The 19,703-nt window shown below is 44.1% G+C and overlaps 1 protein-coding gene across 2 annotated transcripts in view; it reads right to left on the minus strand.

The window, feature by feature from the left end:
• Positions 1–19,418, minus strand: part of CCDC80 (coiled-coil domain containing 80) — a 35,632-nt gene extending 16,214 nt beyond the window's left edge. For both annotated transcript variants that reach the window (XM_078066047.1, XM_036066599.2), the window contains exons 1-3: positions 18,439–19,418; positions 16,094–18,000; positions 8,418–8,574 (exon numbers count right to left, since the gene is read on the minus strand). In XM_078066047.1, coding sequence (XP_077922173.1) covers positions 8,418–8,574; positions 16,094–17,989 — 2,053 coding nt within the window. In that variant the 5' untranslated portion in view covers positions 17,990–18,000; positions 18,439–19,418. The remainder of the gene's footprint in view (positions 1–8,417; positions 8,575–16,093; positions 18,001–18,438) is intronic.
• Between the last annotated feature and the right edge of the window lie 285 nt (positions 19,419–19,703).

Here is a 19,703-nt window from a genome sequence, read left to right on the forward strand (position 1 = left end):
TCCCACACAGCTTGTCCCTGACCTAAGGTGACTGAGGAGGCACAGAAGGGAGTGTGAACTCTGTCACACGCTGGTGGGGACCTGTCCTGCAAGTGCAGCATTGGCTTGGGTTTCCATCCTTGAAGAACCTCAATTCCAAAAGTCAGTGGCCAATTTCACATTGCAGTAGACTCCTTCATGTATTTGTTCTTCCAAGTCTGACTACAGACAGCAATGACATTGCCGAAAAATTCCGCTCCAGTCACAACTAATTAATCAACAACTGGTGCCAGGCGTTACGTTCGAAGCTTCCATCCGAGATGGCTTCTTCTCTGTGATATTCATGGTATATCTCCTCCTCCTACCCTGTCCTACCTGAGTTTAGGCATTCTGCCAATGTCCCTGGACCGCATCAGCCTCTCCCACTGCTTCAGAAGTTTCTTATCTCCTCTAGCAGTTTTTCAAAGCATGATCCACTGTCTACCTTCATCACAATCACCTGGGGCACTTGTTAACATTACAATCCTTGGATCCAGAACCATTGGATCAGAGTTGCTAGTCGTGAGGCTCAGGAATCTACATTTCTTTTAAAGATTTATGTATGTATGTATTTATTTATTTATTTATTTGAGAGAGAGAGCATGAGAAGGAGAGGCAGCGGGAAAAGGAGAGAGAATCTCAAGCAGACTACACGCTGAGCACGGAGCCCAACTTGAGGCTCCATCTCACGAACCTGAGATCACGACCCCAGCTGAAAAGGAGAGTCGGGACGCTTAACCGACTGTGCCACCCAGGTGTCCCAGGAATCTGCATTTTAACAAGTTTTCTGAGTGACTGTTATGCAGTCTGAGGACAGAGAACAAGGACAGGATAAAATCCAAATCTTAGGCTTAGCAACCAAGGCCATTTCTGTCCTGAAGTCAGCTGATCTTAGCTAGCTGATCCTTTAACTCTTCCAAATATTATGCTCCAGCTTCTGTTTTCGGTTTCTGGAAATACGCCTTCTCTTTCTGGAATGCTATCCCTACCCTTGTCCACATGGGATCTAATTACCTGTCAACCTGTCTCTACCTCATCCGTGCACTCACAACACTTTTACATGCTTCTGCAAACATGCTTATCACCTTGCACTGCAAGTTGTTTATGCATCTGTCTTCCCACTAGATAATGAGCAATTCATCAATAGGGACTGACCTTTGATTATCTTCTAAATCCCTGCAGCCTGGCACACATAAACACTAGGTACAGATCTGGTAATCACAAAATCTCTTCCTTAAGAAAGATGTCACGTAAAAAGAAAAAAAAAAGAGGGTAGTGAGGGATAGAGTAAAGAAGGTGAGCAATTCTGAGTCTATACAGAGAACCCGTCGTTAAACCCTGCACTTCCTTTATCTGGTGAGTCTATAACACAGCCATTCTAAGTGTAATTTGAGACTCATCATATAGATTTATTTTCTAAATTTGGGTTTTCATGTATGAGGTCTTATAATTGTATTGCTCATATTTTTAATTTTCTATATATTATGATCTTTTGACATCTTAAAAACCCTTTCTGACTGGGGAGAGACTGCCCCTCCCAAGGCTAGCCAATTCTTAGAGGCAGCAAAAGGTCCAGCCGGCAGCAGCTCTCTTAAATTCAAGCCATCCAGCCCAATACCCTACCTCCTGGATCTGGCACATGCACCGCAGGAAACAGTATTCCTTTGCTTTAATCATCCCAGGGTCAGGTACCAGGCAACTAGGGACCACCCCTATAGCCCAAAGCCTGCTGAAATCATTCAAACTAGCCAACCAGAAACTATTCACCATGTCCTGCCCTGCCTTTCTCTTGGGAATCCCGGGGATAAAGGCAGTGACCAAGGCTCTCCCCTCCTTGTTCTGCTTTCAGACCCAACCCAGGCTCCTCTTGTGGCCCTGGGAGGCATACTGCTCTTTCCTCTCGGGGACCCATGAGCGATAAATTCTATTTTCCTTTGGCATTCTGATCTTTTGAGTGTCATTCACTGTGCTGCCCCATTCATCACCATACCTTCATAAACCCTGTCAGGGGGGAGGGTAACAGGCAGCATAGATAAAGTGTGTTTATATGGCATTTAAAATATAACTATCCTATTCGAGAAGTCAGCACAGGCCAAAACTGTGGATAAATCTGAAAGCAAAGACTCCAGCAGAAGCTGAATTGCTTTGATCTCAAGAATCTTTCTGGGATTGCTGAGCAGTCTGTAGTAGATTAATCTCAGTTAGGATAACCCTGGGCTCCAGCGATGGGATTTACTTTCTTTTGATTGGAAACAGATCAATTTAAATGACTTTGTAGTTGATTCCCCTCCTCCTATTTTACTGTTTGAGTGGGTTGGTTGCCTGCCTCCCACCCCCTGTGAGATGAGTGTCTGGATTAAACCTATAGGTGGGACTAGCCTGGCCATTCCTGATCACAAAGTTGCTGCTTTCACTTGATCTCTAGAAAGAGCAACTTGTCCCATCAATGAAGAAAGCGTCCTGCCAGGTTCTTTTCTGTTCCATAGACTAACTGTACCAAAACTTAGAAGTTATTTAAAATTTATTTGAAAAATATACTTAGAAATCTTTAGTGACTCCACATGGTTTACCAAATAAAGTTTGGATTCTCTGGCCTGGTATTTGGAATCCTCTAAAATCTGGTGCTAGCCTCTTTTTCCCTCTGTTCTACACTTAATCTTCTGCTCTCAAGCAAACCTAGCTGCAAATCAGAACCACTCGAGCAACGTTTTAAAAATATAAATTCCCGAACCTTATCCCCAAACTGGCTCAGTATCTTGGAAGGGGGAAGGGAGCCAGAATCTGAATTTTCATCCTCATTTATAAAGAGTACCTATAAATTGAGATTAAAAAGAACAATCCTGGGGCACCTGGGTAGCGCAGTCGGTTAAGCGTCTGGACTCTTGGTTTTGGCACAGGTCATGATCTCAGGGTCATGAGACTGAGCTCCGCATCAAGCTCCGTGCTCAGCATAGAGTCTGCTTGAGATTTTTCTCTCTCCTTCTGCCCCTCCTGCTCATGCTCTCTCTCTCAAATAGATAAATAAATAAATCTTTTTTTTTTTTAAAGAACAATCCAATAGAAAAATAGGTAAAGGGCACTAAAAACAAAATATGAATGCTTCCTAAACATATGAAAAGATGTTCAATCATTCTCATAAGAAGAAAAATGCAAACCAACAACACACTGCACTAAGATATCATTTTTCACATACCACATTGGCTAAAAACATTCACAAGTTTGGTTATACACTCTGTTCGAGAGGTTTAGGGAAATAGACACTCTTATACATGCTGGTGGGATGGCAGTATGATACACCTTGTGTGGAGAGAAATCTGGTGATATCTAACAAAGCTAAATACATTTTCCACTTGGCCCAATAATCCTGTTTCTCAAAATTTATTGTAAAGATATACCCACATAGATAGAGTGACATAGGATAAGGTTATTTATTGTGAAATTGCTTATAATAACAAAATACTGAAAACAATCTAAGTGTCCATTAACAAGGTGACTGGTTAAATAAACTGTGGTAGAATTTTATAATGGCTTAATAAAGAATGAGGACAATTTCTATATACTCATAAGGGAAGGTCTTCAGGAAATATTTTTTAGGTGAAAAAAGCAAAGTTCAGAGTAGTATAAATACTATATTTTGTACTAAAGGGGGGATATAGGTGTTTATATTTATTTGTATTTGCATAAAGAAGCACTAAATTCATAAATAAGAAATCATAGGGGTGCCTGGGTGGCTCAGTCGTTAAGCGTCTGCCTTCGGCTCAGGTCATGATCCCAGGGTCCTGGGATCGAGTCCTACATCGGGATCCCTGCTCCGCGGGAAGCCTGCTTCTCCCTCTCCCACTCTCCCCGCTTGTGTTCCCTCTCTCACTGTCTCTCTCTCTGTCAAATAAATAAATAAAATCCTAAAAAAAAAAAAAAAGATAAATGAGAAATCATAAAAATACCTATGGGGCAGAGATTAATAAGGTATAGGGGTCAGGAATGGGTGTAATGCTTATCTGTGTATACCCTTCTATGCAGCTTTGACTTTGGAATCCAAAAAAATGCATCATCTCTTTAAGAAATTAAATAAAAACAAAAAGTACTTTGATGGAGTCATCACCTATCAAAAAATCTTCATTTTCAAGGCCTCTGCAATAAATCAACCCACTTTTTAAAATTCTCTGATGTTTACAGCTTCTCTAATGACTGCAATTGGAAGAGCTTAACCTTCCACCACATTCTTCAAGCACTGTTTTGTATGGTTGACTTATATCAGGTGCTTTTCATCCCTTGATCATCAGGGGTTGATCTCGACACTGATGCACTTGAGAGGCAGGAGGTCGGTGAAATGGGATGACTGAACAAGCTGGGGGCAGGCTCCCCAGCCTCCAGGGCACATAGTGATTGATAATCAGAGACTGAATAAACAGAGAGGGACACCCAGCCAGTGTCTGGAAATCGGATCCCTCACCCAGCCTGGCCTCCCAGCACAAGGGGGCAGCTGCCAGACTTTGTCATCATGATGAAAGGAGGAGCTGGGGCAAAGGGTCAAATTTTCAGGTGCTCCTGAGGGGAAGTGACATTTCTGCATTGTTATGGAGCAGGTGAGGCTTGTCCATAAAGAACAATTCTCTTCCACAGGATCAGAGACAGAAAGAGAATATTAGGCTGAAATGGAGTCTATCGTTCTCACCTATAAAAGGTATTTTAGAAATTCACCCATGAATTGCTTACTCATATGACTATGGAATCACTTTTTCTCCTGTTGTCACATTCCAGCTGCCTCCCCATCAACTTTCCACCTCCTTTTTCATCGAATACCCTCAAACTTGTCTTCCTTCAAAGGAAGCTTTCAAAGAACTTCCTTTGCCCATAAAAATGTCTTGTATGTTCTAGCCCTTAAAAGCTGGTGATTGAATATCACTGTCAAATATTTTTCATCCCTGTATCTTGCTAAGAGAGAAACATGCCTGCCGGGTTTTCCTTTTATTTCTCTTTCCGTTCTGCAGTAAAGCGCCTTAATTTTTTTTTTAATTTATTTGAGAGAGAGAGAGAGAGAGAGCATGAGCAGAGCAGAGAGGCAGAGGCAGAGGGAGAAGGAGAAGCAGACTCCCCGCTGATGCAGGGCTCGCTCCCAGGATCCTGGGAGCATGACCTGAGCCGAAGGCAGACGCTTAACTGACTGAGCCACTCACGCATCCCAGTAAAGTGCCTTTAGCCAGCTACTTCTTCCTATCTGGCACACTTTGTCTATAATCCATCCTCTTCATATATACACCAATTTTTCTATCCAATTGATATTTTAAATGCCACTAACTGAGAATGCTTTTATGTGCTATGTTTTTCTAAACTCTCATGTATAATATTAGCTTGGATGGTAAAACCAGATGGGTTTATTCTTCATTACAATTTGCTCAGGCAGAGTGACTTTCATTAGGCTAATGACTGAAATCTTAAGGTAAATTTCCTGATATTTGTAGGGCCATCATCTGTAGTCCATATACATTTAGCAAAATGGACCAGCTGGTGAGTACAGCCTACAGTGTAGTTGGATGTGGGTCTCTCTTTTTAAGGCCCAGTAAAAGTCTGGAAGAGTAGAGAGTGCTTGATTTATTTTTAAGGAAAGTAAGGCCATCTGATAGATTTCCAGCTGAAAATCGGTCAAGGCTAGAGTTTGGTTCACTGAGTCCGTGGTGCATGCCAATTCCTGTTTTCCCATGGCTGGCTCCCAGTCTTGGCTGAAAATTCTATGGCCTTTCCCATAAGGAGGGTAAGCTGGGACATAACACAAGGAGAGCAAGGCCTTCCAGGAATTAAATGAGGAACAAAATAGAAGGCCCCCCAGATCATGTCCAAGCTGCCATTCAGTGAGAGGCAAACACCCAATGCACAATACCTGACTTCCAACAGGGCAGGAAAAACCCCTCCGTGCCTCTACTGCTCATATTCAATCCAGATGTCTGAAAAACCAGCAGGGTTAATGCTAAAAATTTGCCAAGGCAACACCAGATGCTTAGAACAGTTGGGACCACATAGAGGCTGAAGCAGAACAGATAATGATTTTTCCAAACTTCTCCGAAATAAGGAATGAGGATTCTTTGGGCAACACGTTTGACACTGGAAACACCTGGCAGGTGAGGACTTTCATCGCCAGCCAGCACCAGTTTCTGCACTGGATTGAATACATACTTCCTCTCTAGACATCTGGATTGTAATTAAGCTCACTGGCTCTTGCTACTATTTGGAAATCCAGAAACAAATGGTTGAATCTCGATTAAACACTAAATAGGTGGCTTTGCAGTCTTAGTGTTGTGGGCTTTGGTTTTATTACCAGGAGCAGTAATGCACCTTGTGACCTGGGAGGGCACTTGTGAGGGTTCCCTGTCAACGTTCTGTAATTAGCTGAAAGCAATTACAAGTGCTTTTTAATTATAGGTGCTCTAGTCCCTGTGACAGCTCAGAGCTCCAGATGCCTGCCAGAAAAAATGGTGATGATTGTGACCACATAATAGTATTCATTATATGGCGGATACTTATAGGCCTTATCTTACTAAATCCTCACCATAGCCCTTGAAATAGCTATCATTATTTTCTAGGCTGAAGCTTAGGAAGCAATTTGCCCAAAGTCACACAACAAAGAAGTTGGGAACTGGTCTGTTTGACTCTAGAACTCGTTCTGTGTCTTCTGTTTGTACGATTATTGTTGTTGTTGTTAAGGGCTCTGTTGTTGTTGTTCTCCCTCCCAAACACACACTCAGCACAGGGATGAATGTCCACAAACCAGTCACTGATCCCCAGTGTTTTATGATGGGACACTGGAAAGGATGGTATTTATTTTCCTTTGGAGCTAACTCAGGGGAAGGTGAGCTAATAAAAATAGAGAATGCATAACTGAAACTTCATATCTGAATAAATTCTAGAGACGTGCTATATAATATTGTGTCTATAGTTATGACTGGAATACAATACTGTATCATGCAATTAAAAATTAGTTAAGAAGATCAGACTCAGGGCACCCGGGTGGCTCAGTTGGCTAGGCATCCTACTCTTGATTTCAGCTCAGGTCATGATCTCAGAGTTTTGAGATCGAAAACCGTGTCAGGCTTTGCTCTGGGCATGGAGCTTGCTTAGGGTTCTCTCTCTCCCTCTGCCTCTGCCCCTCCCCATCTCTCTGTCTCACTCTTAAAAAAAAAAAAAAAGGTTGGGATCACATGTTTTAACCACATTTTTTTTTTTTTAAAGTAGGCTCCACGCCTAGTGTAGAGCCCAACACAAGGCCTGAACTCATGACCCTGAGATCAAGACCTGATCTGGGACCAAGAGTCAGACGCTTAATCATCTGAGCCATCCAAGTGCCCCTTAACCACAAATTTTAAAATATGATTTAGAAGCTAGACAATATCCAAACCAAATTGGCATTACCATGACATAATTATGACTGCTATGTGTTCTATTGCATCAAGATCACACAACAGAAAAATCTGTGAGATAATGTGTTATATACATTGAAGTTAAATGTTAACTAATGGGGAAAATATGTTTTACATTCTTTCTGAGGAAATGTATTTTATGAAAAATATGCAGGATCTGCAAATGGTGAAATATGAAGAACTTTCGTTGTAGTTAAAAAATTTAAAAAGTAGAGAATGCATGAAGGGAAAAAGTTTTTTTGTTTTTTTAAATATAAAGCCCCAGAGATGTAATAATTATAAAAGAAACTGGGTGAGTCAGATCTGGGGCTTCTGACTGTGACCAAACTACTCACAGTAAGTCTTGCAACATTGCCATGAGAACTGCAAGGAGTTAGCTGCCCAGCGCTGAGCTTATACCTCATGAGCCTCACACACACCATTAATATGAAAAATTATGAAAACTCTACATTCAGCCAAATTCTGCAGCTCTCCAAAAGGACTTGGGTGCAATTCAGTCCATATTTTCACTAACTTTTCATTTAGCTGAACAGCCTTTCTCAGCCCTCCCCAGCCTTGCCAGAGTCAAGTGCCTCCAAGGGCCTGGCAGGTCCCCACCTGTGAGTGACTCACCTGCAGCATCAGTGTGGCAGGAAGATCAAACGATATTATTCACAGGTAAGAAGACTCTGGATCCAGAAGAAACTATCTACATACCTTTCTGGCTCTCCCACCACTGTATTACTTCTCCTGTTTTTCTCCGCCTCATTGACTTTCAAACCATAGGATGCTTGCATATTTTTTTCATTGTAAGGTGCCAAAAACTTACACCAGAACCATCCAGAATAGTTACACAAAGAGGTAGGTAAACTGACCTTTGTTACCACAAGGAAAGAGCCCTCTGAATATCTGAATTTTCCTCTTAATTCCCTGCTGACCTCTCCCATAAAGTTTGTCTCACCTTAGGTACTAGAAAAACAATAATGTAATTAAAATGTTTAAGAGAACCTAGCTGGAAGTGGTCAATTTTCATGGTGCTGTTGTTGACAGGGCCAAAGATGGTGATCACGGAGATTTTCCGGGTGGCCATCTTGCAGAAACTTTCCAGATACTCATCTCGCTGCTGCACATACATGTTGTTCTCAGCCTTCGGAGCTGTGATCAGCTAGAGGTGGGAGGAGGCAAGCAAACATTAATTCACAGTGATAGTTGTACACAGAGGCAAAATCCAAAGGGATAATTTGGAATAGAGGGCTGGTAGTGACTAATGCTAAAGTCAACTAAACTAAAGTGTTCTATTGAACAGTTAGCATAACTAGCGCCAAAAAAGTCCATTTGGAAAGGCTCCCTGTTTTGTAATGGCTCCAAATACCTTAGAGTTTTCTATTCCCTCTAGTTATCTTTAGTACTAGTCTTCATGGGTCCTAGCTTTCTCATTAGTGATCTCTGCACAGGAATACTTATTTTACAAGGCTGTTGTGGACATTACATGAATACTGGACATGTAATAATAGTGCAATAAGTGCTATCCCCCCTCCTTCCTTTTGGTCTTTATTATCCTAATGGGCTGCTCTTGTGAACTGAGTGGTTACTACTTTTTTTTTATGTCCCACAGGGTTGAGAGAGCTTCATAGCCATTGTAACTTCAAATCCATGCATAGATTCTATTTCATTCTTATCATACTTCACTAGGCAACCTTGCAGAAAGTTTTTAGGATGGACCTTTGGCCTATGTTTTGTCACACAGAATATATTCATTGTCACACTGGGCCTGTTCAGAGCTCGTGGTGGACTTCTTTGACACTGGAGTCTGCCCCGGCAAGATGGATTTTGCTCTTTCAGTTCAGCCTTCTGTAATTTAGGCCTGGCATTTTTCAATGAGCTCCTGTGTGTCTTTTAAGCTCACTGTGAACCCCAGACAGAGCAAAAGAAAGAGATGCTATAGTCACCAGAGTCATCTGGAAAAGCATATTTTATAATTTTGGATAAAAGGAGGATACCCTTCATTTTTAGGGCTCCTGTTGAATGCTCTAAGAATGTCTCAATATTTCCATCTAACTGGATATAAAAGCTTTTCTACTTCCTTGATTATTTTTGTAGGCTTTTCCTGAGCCTTCTCCAATTTTACCAGGTTCTTCATGAGCAGAGACCAGAGCTAGGTACCACACCCCACGAGTGGGTGGGCATGGTGCTGTTCACCCTGGAGGTGGAAGAACGTGGAATTTCACTCTGATGATGAGCAGGTCTTTGTTGAGCTCTCTGACCTTAAATAGCTCACTAGGCTGTTGTCTCTATGAACACTGTCTATTCACCCTTTGCTAACTCATCACTTGGCTTAGAGACCAGCCTCTATACACTTTCTCAAACCTGACCACATTCAAATTTATCAGCCACTTTTCTACTTACCATCTAACCTTATAAAATATTCCTGAAATTTGTGGCTATTAGCTTGACATTTTTCAGAGGGCAAGTCTCCATGTTGTTATTGTTAATCTCTTCCAAACACTTTATCGAAATGGTTAATAAATCTGCTCCCAGCTTGATACTGCTATTTTTCCTTCTCTGTCAGAGATGTGTTTATTGTTTCCTGCAGGCTTTCCCTTTTAAAAATTCCCTGTGCTATACAAAATACTATCCCTCGTGGAAATCAAAATGTTCAAAAAGTTCAATAACTTTTGAGCAGAACATTAACAAAGATTTTTCTGGGATGAAGCTATTTTTTTCTCAGGTTGTTATTTATTTAAGTGGTCATGATTTTGTTTATTTTTGATTTTGTGTTTATATGCCTGTTCAGATGGACAGGGTGGGTAGAACATGCTGATTTTAGAAATGTAATTTCCCAAGAGAAAAAATAATATTTTTCCAAATTTATTCATTGATTCATACTTAGCCTTAAAAAAAAGATTTAAAGTGGCTATAAAAAGATACGGTAATAGTATTTTTGCTTTGTTTGTTAGTTTTTAATTGGTTTTATGACATTTGAACATATTTCTTCAGGTTTTGACGGTGGCCCATATCTTGGAGCTTTATTTTCAGTTGGTATGTTTTAGGTTTTTCTTTCTGGCCATTCTTTGCTCACAAACACTCTATTTTGAAATAAATGAATGTTTAAGTGAAAGCACAAAGTAGCCAGAAACAAAGGGAAGATTTAGTGGTAATGATTTTGGATTCTCTTTTCTAAATGAAGGATATACCCAAATTTAGAATATATTTAGAGGAGTCTCTAGGGCACAGCTGCCCACGTGCTAGATGACTGATAATTACCTGTCTTTGTAACTTCAAATCCATACGTAGATTCTACTTCATTCTTATTATACTTTGCCATGGACCTTTACAGCCCATGGACAGACCATGATAGGACAGGATTTCAGGAGTCCTCACAGCTCCCTCTGGTCTGTTTCTCCCTCTTGTGAATAACTGAGAACTTCAGACAACATAGAATCATACAGAACCTCATCCTCCCCTGCCTGGCACCTTCTCTCAGTACCTCTGAACACAGTAGCCTTAGGCCATTCGATACCCAGTGGGAATCAACATAAATAAATAAAGAGCCCTGATGTTTATTTTCACCTCAGAACCTGTGCCCTGGGACGCCTTAACCTACCCGTGAGGTGACATTTATTTTGCATGACTCACTTCCTCCCTCCACAACCTGGCCCCAGGCTCTCTCTTGCTAACCTTTCCTCCTATTCCTCCCTTACATGACCTCTTCCCTCTGTAGCCAGACTCGTCTCCGTTATGAAATGAAAGGAATCTGGGCAGAGGGGCACAGAGAAAGGGTGAGTGTAGTCAAGGTGGGAGGGACTGCATTTGCTCCTAATTCAACGCTGGCTACCTTGTAGCCTCAACAAGGCCACTTAACTTTCTGAACCTTGGCTTTTGCATCTTTAAAATGGAACAACTTTCCTGACAATCGTAGTGAGAATCAGGAAAAAAAAAAAAAAAGTATCTGTACCAGCTGCGTGCACACAAGCACCCTATGTGTATGTTGCCTCTGAAGAGTTGACTCTCATTCCTTCCCTTGCCTTGGCCCCTATCACCCCTTCCACCCAGAAAGCTCTCCCCTACCCTCCACCTTAACTGCATGCAAGCAGTCTTCAAACGCAGCATCCTCCTTAACATCCTTTCTAGCCCACGATGGTCACTTTCTCCTTTTAATTGTTGTTCAAATACCGGCTGATGTTCCTCAGTTTCCATAGATCACTCCAGCCAGAGGAGAGGAGGAGTGGTCCCCTGCTTAGGAATGTCTAGATGCCGTCCGCGAACCAGCTGCTAAAGACCCCTCTTCCCTTGCATTTAATCTGTTGCTCGAGCTTGCATCAGGGACAGTAGAGGAGGTTGATCACGTGAACATATTTCAGCCACTCTTTCCCTGTGTGCTGACACCTCCGTCCCATTCGTTGTCGAGTTTGGCAGTATTTTCAACGGTGTTTAAAATGGTAACCGTGTCCAATCCTCTCCTCCTAAAAAGAGCATCCTAGAACTTCTCAGTAAACATTATTGTCTGACACTTGGCCTCCTTCCAGTTTGGCGGTGATAAATCAGGGCATGTATCATGGATTCAGAATTGTGTTGTGGTTATTTTTTAATGTTTCTATTCCAACTGGTGTGTTGGCACAAGGAGCGTCAGAATATAATGAAGCCTGTTTGCATAAGTGAAGGGAGCAAACAAGAATGGGAAGATGCTAGGGGGAAGATATTTTAAGTCTCAGCTTATTCTAAGCACTGTGTTAAGCTCAAAACACTAGATTTTTACAGGATTCTGAAAAATAACATCCAAGCTAGTAGTACGCCTTAGTAAAGCAGAGCTTTATAGCCCTTTCTAAAATTAAACCAAATAAGTAGATTGTTGTCCCAATATCCAAATTTCTGAGGTAGGGTTAAAAGTAAGAACCTGGTTGAATTATAGGAAATTCAGTCTCCAGGTGCTTAAACTTGATCTTGAGTCTATGTAATTCCACGTTATGAGGACTCTTGCTAGCTGACAAGTAGGTACATCTCAGGGCACAAAATGACGGCTTTTCAGCTCTACTCCATATAGTCCATCGTTTTAGCGATAAACGGCTTTTCTCTATTCTTACTGTTGTCAACCCCAAACTGACATCAACCAGTCTGAGGGGTTAAGTCAACTGGGATTCAATCTATTGTTCTCGACTGACCCCCAGGGAAGCCGGAGGGCTCAGGTGCAGAGAACCAGCTGGTCATCAAGGTCGGAAACTCTACACTGTTGCTTAGCACAAAATGTTGACAATTGATAGACCTTACCATTTATCTGAGTAATTTAAGGTTAAAAGTGAATTTTAAAACATCTGTATTGATTAACAGGATGATTTCTCAGTTTCTCCTTCACTTTCTGGCATATGCCCATTGAAGGCTCACACCCATAGGATGCAGAATGGGGGGAGTGGCTGGAGTATGAGTTTTAAAACCAAACGGACCTGAGTTCTAATTCTGACTTGGCCATGTATTAGCTGCACACCTTGGGAAACTTCTCAATTTCTCTAAGCTTCTTTCCTTGACTGTATAGTGGAGTTAATGAGTCCCTGCTCATGGGGTTGTTATGACAGTTAAACCACACAGCTTTGGCAAAGCACCTTGCAGGATGTGCCTTTTTCTGTTTATAGGCTGAGAGGAAGGGGGTTTGAAGGACTGACCTCTGGCCTCAGAATAGGACACCTGGTTCTACCTGTAGGTCCTTGGAAGGCCCCTTGGATACTGTTCACCATGGTGGCCATTGTTTCTCTAAAAAATGGATTAAGGAGCGGTTACATGATGTTTTCACATCTAAAGAATGATATAGATAAATGTGAAGCCCTGGGGGTTTATGATACATCGTAGTTGGTTACTGAGAAACTGGAAAGAGGAGCTAAAAGTCCTGCATGACTTCTGGGAATGTAACCTCGTTTCAGTTTGAACACACTGGGTTCGGTTGAGGCCAGTTGGAGGTATATGTCGTCAGCCCCCCTTTTACAGCTTGGAGAATGTTAAGCCTTAATGAATATTAATTGAATCGTGGCACTTCCTGAATAACATCAGCATATACAGTAGGAAAAAATGAGTGGAAAAAAGATAAAAGGCACCAACCAGCTCTTTCACCCAGAAACCCAAGTCTCCTCTCTGCCTGGTGAAACAGATTTCTTTTCTCTCCATCTTTTGATATTATATCATGTTTACTTCATCTTGTCTTTTCTAATCCATTCCTATTTTAGATATCATCTCTTTAGGAAATACATTTCTGATATGATCATCAGCTGGGCACATGTGGGATGGCGAGACTGAACTGCCTCTTGTTGGTATTTCCTTCCTAATAACAAACTTGGTTCTCTCGCCAGCCCCAGAGAGCAATGCTGCCATGAGCCATCCCAGCTGGTTTCTGGCTTGCCTCACATGACATCAGCAGAGGCTGTCGTTTGAATTTCATTTGCTAGAAATTTATGATCAGGGATACTGTTTAAAGCAGAAAATACCCAGCTGGGCTTTCAAATCCCTGACTAAGGGAGTAGAGTGAAAGGGGAGAAATGAAAGGCATGACTAATATCAGGGATAGAGTATGAAAACCTCTTTCTTTGCACTCACAAACCAGGGGTAATGGAAGTATTTGCCAGACGGGTGCACAATTACAATCCTGACATTTTACCCATGATTATTTTCCCCCTGCTTAAAACCTGCCCATGAAGAACACTTCGCCCGCCCTGTTGGCTAAATGGCCAGGGTTGGGTGATGTGCTTTAACAGGCTGGACAAAGTCCTGGGTCCTCGGGAGGAGCACAGTGCGCGAAGGCTTGCCTACACCTCAAAGGGAGCAGTTGGCTCCCTTAGGTTCTGTAACAAACATTTAAGTACCAGGTAGAATTAATTCTCCTCTGAAATGAATGGTTCTTTTGGCTCCGACTAAAATATTCTCATTTAAATTTATGTACTCTGAAAATAACCAAGTAGCTGTTAAACTACTCTAGCAGACAGCCTATCCTTTGCTAACTAAGTTATATACTTTAAGGCTCTGGTTAAAAATGAGTAAAATATACAAAAAATGCATAACAACACACACACACAAACCTGTAGAATCAATGAAAACTTACGTTCTGTTCTAATGCATAGGGGCACCGTTGTGGAACAGCTGAGAGAATTTTGGGACATGCCCACCCATGATAAACACCACCAGGGACTCTGCTCTGAGTAACATTTCAAATACATACTTAAACTTTTTGAAACCGCTAAAGATAAATGGACACCAGAACCTCTCTGCTCAGATCATTAATCCAAATTTAGACCAGATTGGAAAAACTAAAAGCCCCTTTGAGAGACGCCTTGAGAGAAGAGTGCCTATCTCTTTGGGTGGGGATAATGCAGGGTGCAGTCACCTCGTGCCTTTAGTAGGACAAACTCTGTCCTCAGTGGCCTGAGCTGTCTCCTTCCCACCCATGTATCCGAAAAAAATCCTTCCTCACTCACACTGCCTGACATTAATTTGCTGATCCTTTTCTCTGAAGTGATTGTACTGTACCTTCTCCTCCTTGACAGCCTGGAGTAAAATGACAGCATTAAGAAGGGGTAGAAATCTTGGAACGGCCCTAAAAGAGGGGGCAAGGAGACATGAAGAGGGGAAGAAGGAACCATTCTCACACGGCTGATGAGAACTGCCCTTACATTTAAGATGGGGTTTCTTTCTGCCCAAAGGCTTCCTTCGGCTTGACTAGATTCTTTAATTATTCTTGGGATGGAGGCTAGTAATGGCCAAAAGAGATAGCTCCTGAGATGGACCTTGACTTACTCTGTATCAGTGGCTTCAGAAACACAGGCAAAGTGGGAGCAAGACTTGCTTGTCTCCTTTCTCTCTCTCTCTCTCTCTCTCTCTCTCTCTCACACACACACACACACACACAGGCACTCATTTGACAGAGGCTCAGGAGAAACTGACATCTGTCTCTAGCATTTTGGAAATTGGAACAATTAACCCAGTTCCCCACGCTGTCCTTTTGGCCTCTTACTGTGAGTTGGGCAGTGATGGGGGAGGCAGTCTTTAAGGGGAGAAGACTTCAACCAGCTGGTTTTAAAGCATTCGTGAGGGTCACGCCAACAAGGACCCTTCCCCACTCCCAGTCATACCCACTCCCCAACCAGGCTGCCTTCCTTTCCTCTTTGAGGCTTCCACTCTGATAGAGACCTAATTAGGAGAAAAAGGAGAAACTTTACCATTTCCCCATACACATGCTTCTAGTTCCTAAGCTCATGAAGAGATACATCCTCTTCCTAAGTTGTGACCAGAGTCAATGCATGCCATTTTAGGAACTCCTTTGTTCTTCTTTTATTCTTTGAACTTGGTAGAAGGGAGCTCTTACCGAGAACTATCCGTTGGAAGAGAGCTAAGGATGGGGGATGGGTACTGACAAGTTTGGAAAAAGCTGTGCATAGAGGCTTCCCTGGGCTTATGTCTAAGGGCTCCCGACCATTGAGTCTGGACCTCAGGGCCACGAACCTGTGTGGACAGAGTATGGTTCATAGAGCACTAAACCAAAAGGAGCTACTGGCCTAGCTGCCCTTTCTGGATGAACCTCCTGATCTTGACATGGCACGGATTCAGCCAGTCTGCCATCCAGCAACATGATTGTAGAAAAATAACGTAAAGCAAACATTACCATGCCCTGCCTCAGCCCACAGAACAATGCTGGGGAGAAGATTACTTACAAGAAGCCTTCGTTTGCCTTCAAAGGACCCCAGCAGATTGGTCACCGACTTCCTGGGACTCTGAGCAAAGTGTTTGGTGGTGGGTTTCAGGTAGCCCTCCTGCTCTGTTTTCCCTGCTTTTTTCTTCTTGCTCTTCTCTTTCTCCTGCCTGCTCTTTTTCTCAGCCTTCTCCTTCTTCACCTGCCTTTCACTCTTGAGTAACTTGTCTGCTTTCTCATTTTTCACCTTTTTTTTCTTCTCCTTCTCAGGTTTCTCAAGCTTTTCATGCTTTTTCGATTCCTTTGCTTTTTGGGGGGGAATATTCCCCACCTGCAACTCCTCCTCCAGCTGAGAGGCAGTAGGCCTGCTGAGGTCATACTTACTCTCATACTCATTGCTAAGAATTTTGTCCTGGGCTTTCTTTTTGGGAGGTTTCCCCTTGGCTGGCTTGTGAGGACCTGGCACCACATTTGGGTCCCGGTGGCCGTGCTCCCGCCTGTCTGTGCGGTTGTCCCGGAAACGTCCCGCGCCCGCCCTAGTGCTGTGCTCTGAGATGGTGGTGGGAGGGGCAGCCGTGAAGCTCTCGAAGCCGGTGGCCTTGCCGGGCCTCCTCGTGGTCTGCAGCCTCTCCCTGTGCTGCTCCTTCCTGGGCTGAGGGTAGAGATTCTCTGAGGCCCCGGGCTCCCTGGCAGGGGCCCCGTCCGCCGTTGCGGGGGGCCTATGGGCATCTGAGGAGGGGTGCACCCTGGGGGTCCAGGGCTTCTGGGTGGTGGGAAAGGCCGTGGTGGTTGTCAGTCTTGCAGCTGCAGTTACCACCCGAGAGGTGGCCCGGGTCACGGTTGGGACTGCAGCAGGAGGCAGGGTGGTGGCCCTTGGGGTTGGAGGAGGCGGGGGAGGGGCGGCCGTGGTGGCGGCCGGCTTTCTCAGCACCTTCACCCGACTCTCTCTGGTCGGTGGGACTTGGGCTCTCCTCTGGTCGTCCTTTCTCTTCTCACTGCTCACGACCGGCTTTCCTGCCCCTCCGCCATTGTTCCCCTCCTCCACCACCTGGCCCTCGACCCCAGAGGCCTTACATTTTTGGACAAAACCCTTCTGCCTGATTTTCTCTATCCTGCGGATGGGGCCCTGGTCGATGATCTCATACAGGGCCTCCAGCCTGACGGGATAGGGATAGCGCTCCTCTACCTGCAACGTCTTCTTCAGCAGCACCATGCCAAACTTGCCCTTCTCCAGCTTCAAGAAGCTCATCAGCTTTGGGATGAGGTTGGGGTCCAGGGGCTGCTCCAGGACCCGGCCCTCACTGGTGATCCTCCGCACCTTGCCTCCTTCCTCGCCCGCCTGGTGGAACAGCACAATCTGCTGGATGTGCCTTTCCGCCAGCTCGCAGTACACATCGTCCTTCAGGAGGCTCATCATGAGCCGGTAGTAGCCCTCCGAGGCGTGAGGGGCCGAGATGACCCAGACCCTATTCTTCCCTGCAAAGCTGGCAAGGATGTTGGGAGAGCTGGACCCAGAGGGGAAACGCAACATTCTTGAGCGAGCTGAGGACCCCTCATCTCGGATCATGTCACGGGGAGAGCTCGGGGCTACTGGTCTCTGCTTGGGTCGCACTGGGGCCCCACTGATGTGCTGTGGGGCTGGCGGCGTGGTCGTCGCGGGGGCTACTCTCAACACCGGCACACTCCTCCTTCTCTGGAGAGGCGGAAGGTTTGGTTCTTCCAGAGTGCTTCTCTCAGTTCCCTGAGACCTCCCCGTGTGCCTCAGAAGCCGAGCTGGCCTTCTGCTGGCTGGGGAAACCAGAGGTGCTTTCCGCCCTCCGTGGCTCCCCCTGTTCATGGCATGGAGGTGGGGTTCTGAACCACACACCAGCCACATTGCCAACAGCATGGTAAAACTGAGTCCCATTCTCCATGTCATTGTGCAATCCACTTTGAAAGGCAGCAGGGTCAAAAGACAGAAAGGGAGAGGGGGAATGGAAAAAAAAAAAAAAGAAAGAAAAAGAAGAAAATCATTTAATTGCAAACAGAACTGGGCATTTTCTCTTTCTCTGTCTTGGCCAAGGGGGTGGGGGAAGGGGTGGTGAGAGAAGAAGCAAGGAGGTCAGGGAATGGAAAAAAAGGATGAGATCCTGTTGCTTTTAAACCCCTGTAATTTGTTAGTGCTTAACAGAGACAGTTACATTAAGCAGGAAACCCAGCTCCGTTCCCCATTCAGCGTGCTTGCCCTGTTTCCACCCGGTTCTCTGATGCTCCAGAGAAAAGGCACACTGAGCATATTAATTATGACAACATTCCTGTTTCATTTCTTCAAATGAGCAACCAAGAAACAAACAAACACACCAAAGACAGCAAGGATTACACACTTACATCGTGGCTCATGGAGATGGAATGCAGAGGGTTTAAAAGGCAATCTGAAGTGTGGGTCCCAGGACAGTTTCCTAGATGAAATACTTTTCCTCCCAAGCCTCGTTCTCCTTCGCCCGGCTGAGCAGTACAAAGGGGGGGTGTGCTGCAGCTCCGGCTCCCAAAGGCGCCACGGACCCACAGCCTGTCCTGACCTGAGGGCCGAGCTGCTTTCTTCTTTCCTCTGGCTGTCTTCTCACCTTCTTGACAAGTAGGATGAGGGGAAAGGAGCTGTCCTTGTGAGTCTTTGCATCTCCATTTGTCTGTAGTTTCTGCTCGCGTGTCTGTGTGTGCCAGTCCCTGTGCCGACAACACAGGGCGCCCCTGAAAGTGAAGTCCCAGCTCTCCCTGAATCTTGCTCTTTCTCTCTTTAGAGTTCCAGGATCCTTCTTATCACCCTTTCCCCCACAGTCTGGCTGAGTCCCTTTGTTTCCAAGCCTGAAAGCACTGGGATTAATATGTTTTCCAGGCTGAGGGAAAACACAGGAATGTGATGTTGAAAAAGGACTTTTTTCTTTTCCTGTTCTTCTCCCCTCCTTTATTTCTCCCCACCTTTTTTTTTTTTTTCCTCCTCTTTTCCTTTTCCTTCTTTTTCTTCTTCCTCTTGCCTGGACCCGGTCCCAGAAATGCCAGGACAACCTCAGTTTTGATCCAAACCAAACTCAAACAACAGCAGCCGCTGGAAATCAAGGAAACTTCACTAAGAATTTAACAGATCAGCAAAACACCACCTCCTTCCCACTTCAGCACGTTGAGAGTGGACTCGGTGGGGAAGGAGAGGGCTGTTCTTTGGGGTGGGGGAAAAGTTTTGAAACACTACACATCATCATAAATCACTTTAGAATAGGATGGCTGAGGACTTAACCCCTTCCATACCAAGGAATCAGGATACTTTCCCTTCCTGTCTGGACTCACACTGCACGTCGGGAAGGGAAAAATTCTCAGATTTCTGCGTCTGGCTGCTTGGTTTTCCTAGGGACAGATACTCATTTGGGTCAGGGTGCTTGGCTGTACATCCATGGACAGTATATATATATTTCTAGTTCCGTGTGTATATTTTTATCTCTTTCTCCCTGTTTTATGTGTTTAGTTTGAGGTTGGAAAAGCCCATGGAAAACATGACTGGGTTGTTTTTATTTTATGCTAATTGGGGATCATATTACTGAGTTCTTGTTCCTCGTTTTCTCTTTGGCCTGGAAGGAAGTTGGGAAAAGGTTAGAAATGGCAGG

Source organism: Halichoerus grypus, chromosome 1 (genome assembly GCF_964656455.1).
Source record: "Halichoerus grypus chromosome 1, mHalGry1.hap1.1, whole genome shotgun sequence".
NCBI classification, from domain to species: Eukaryota; Metazoa; Chordata; class Mammalia; order Carnivora; family Phocidae; genus Halichoerus; species Halichoerus grypus.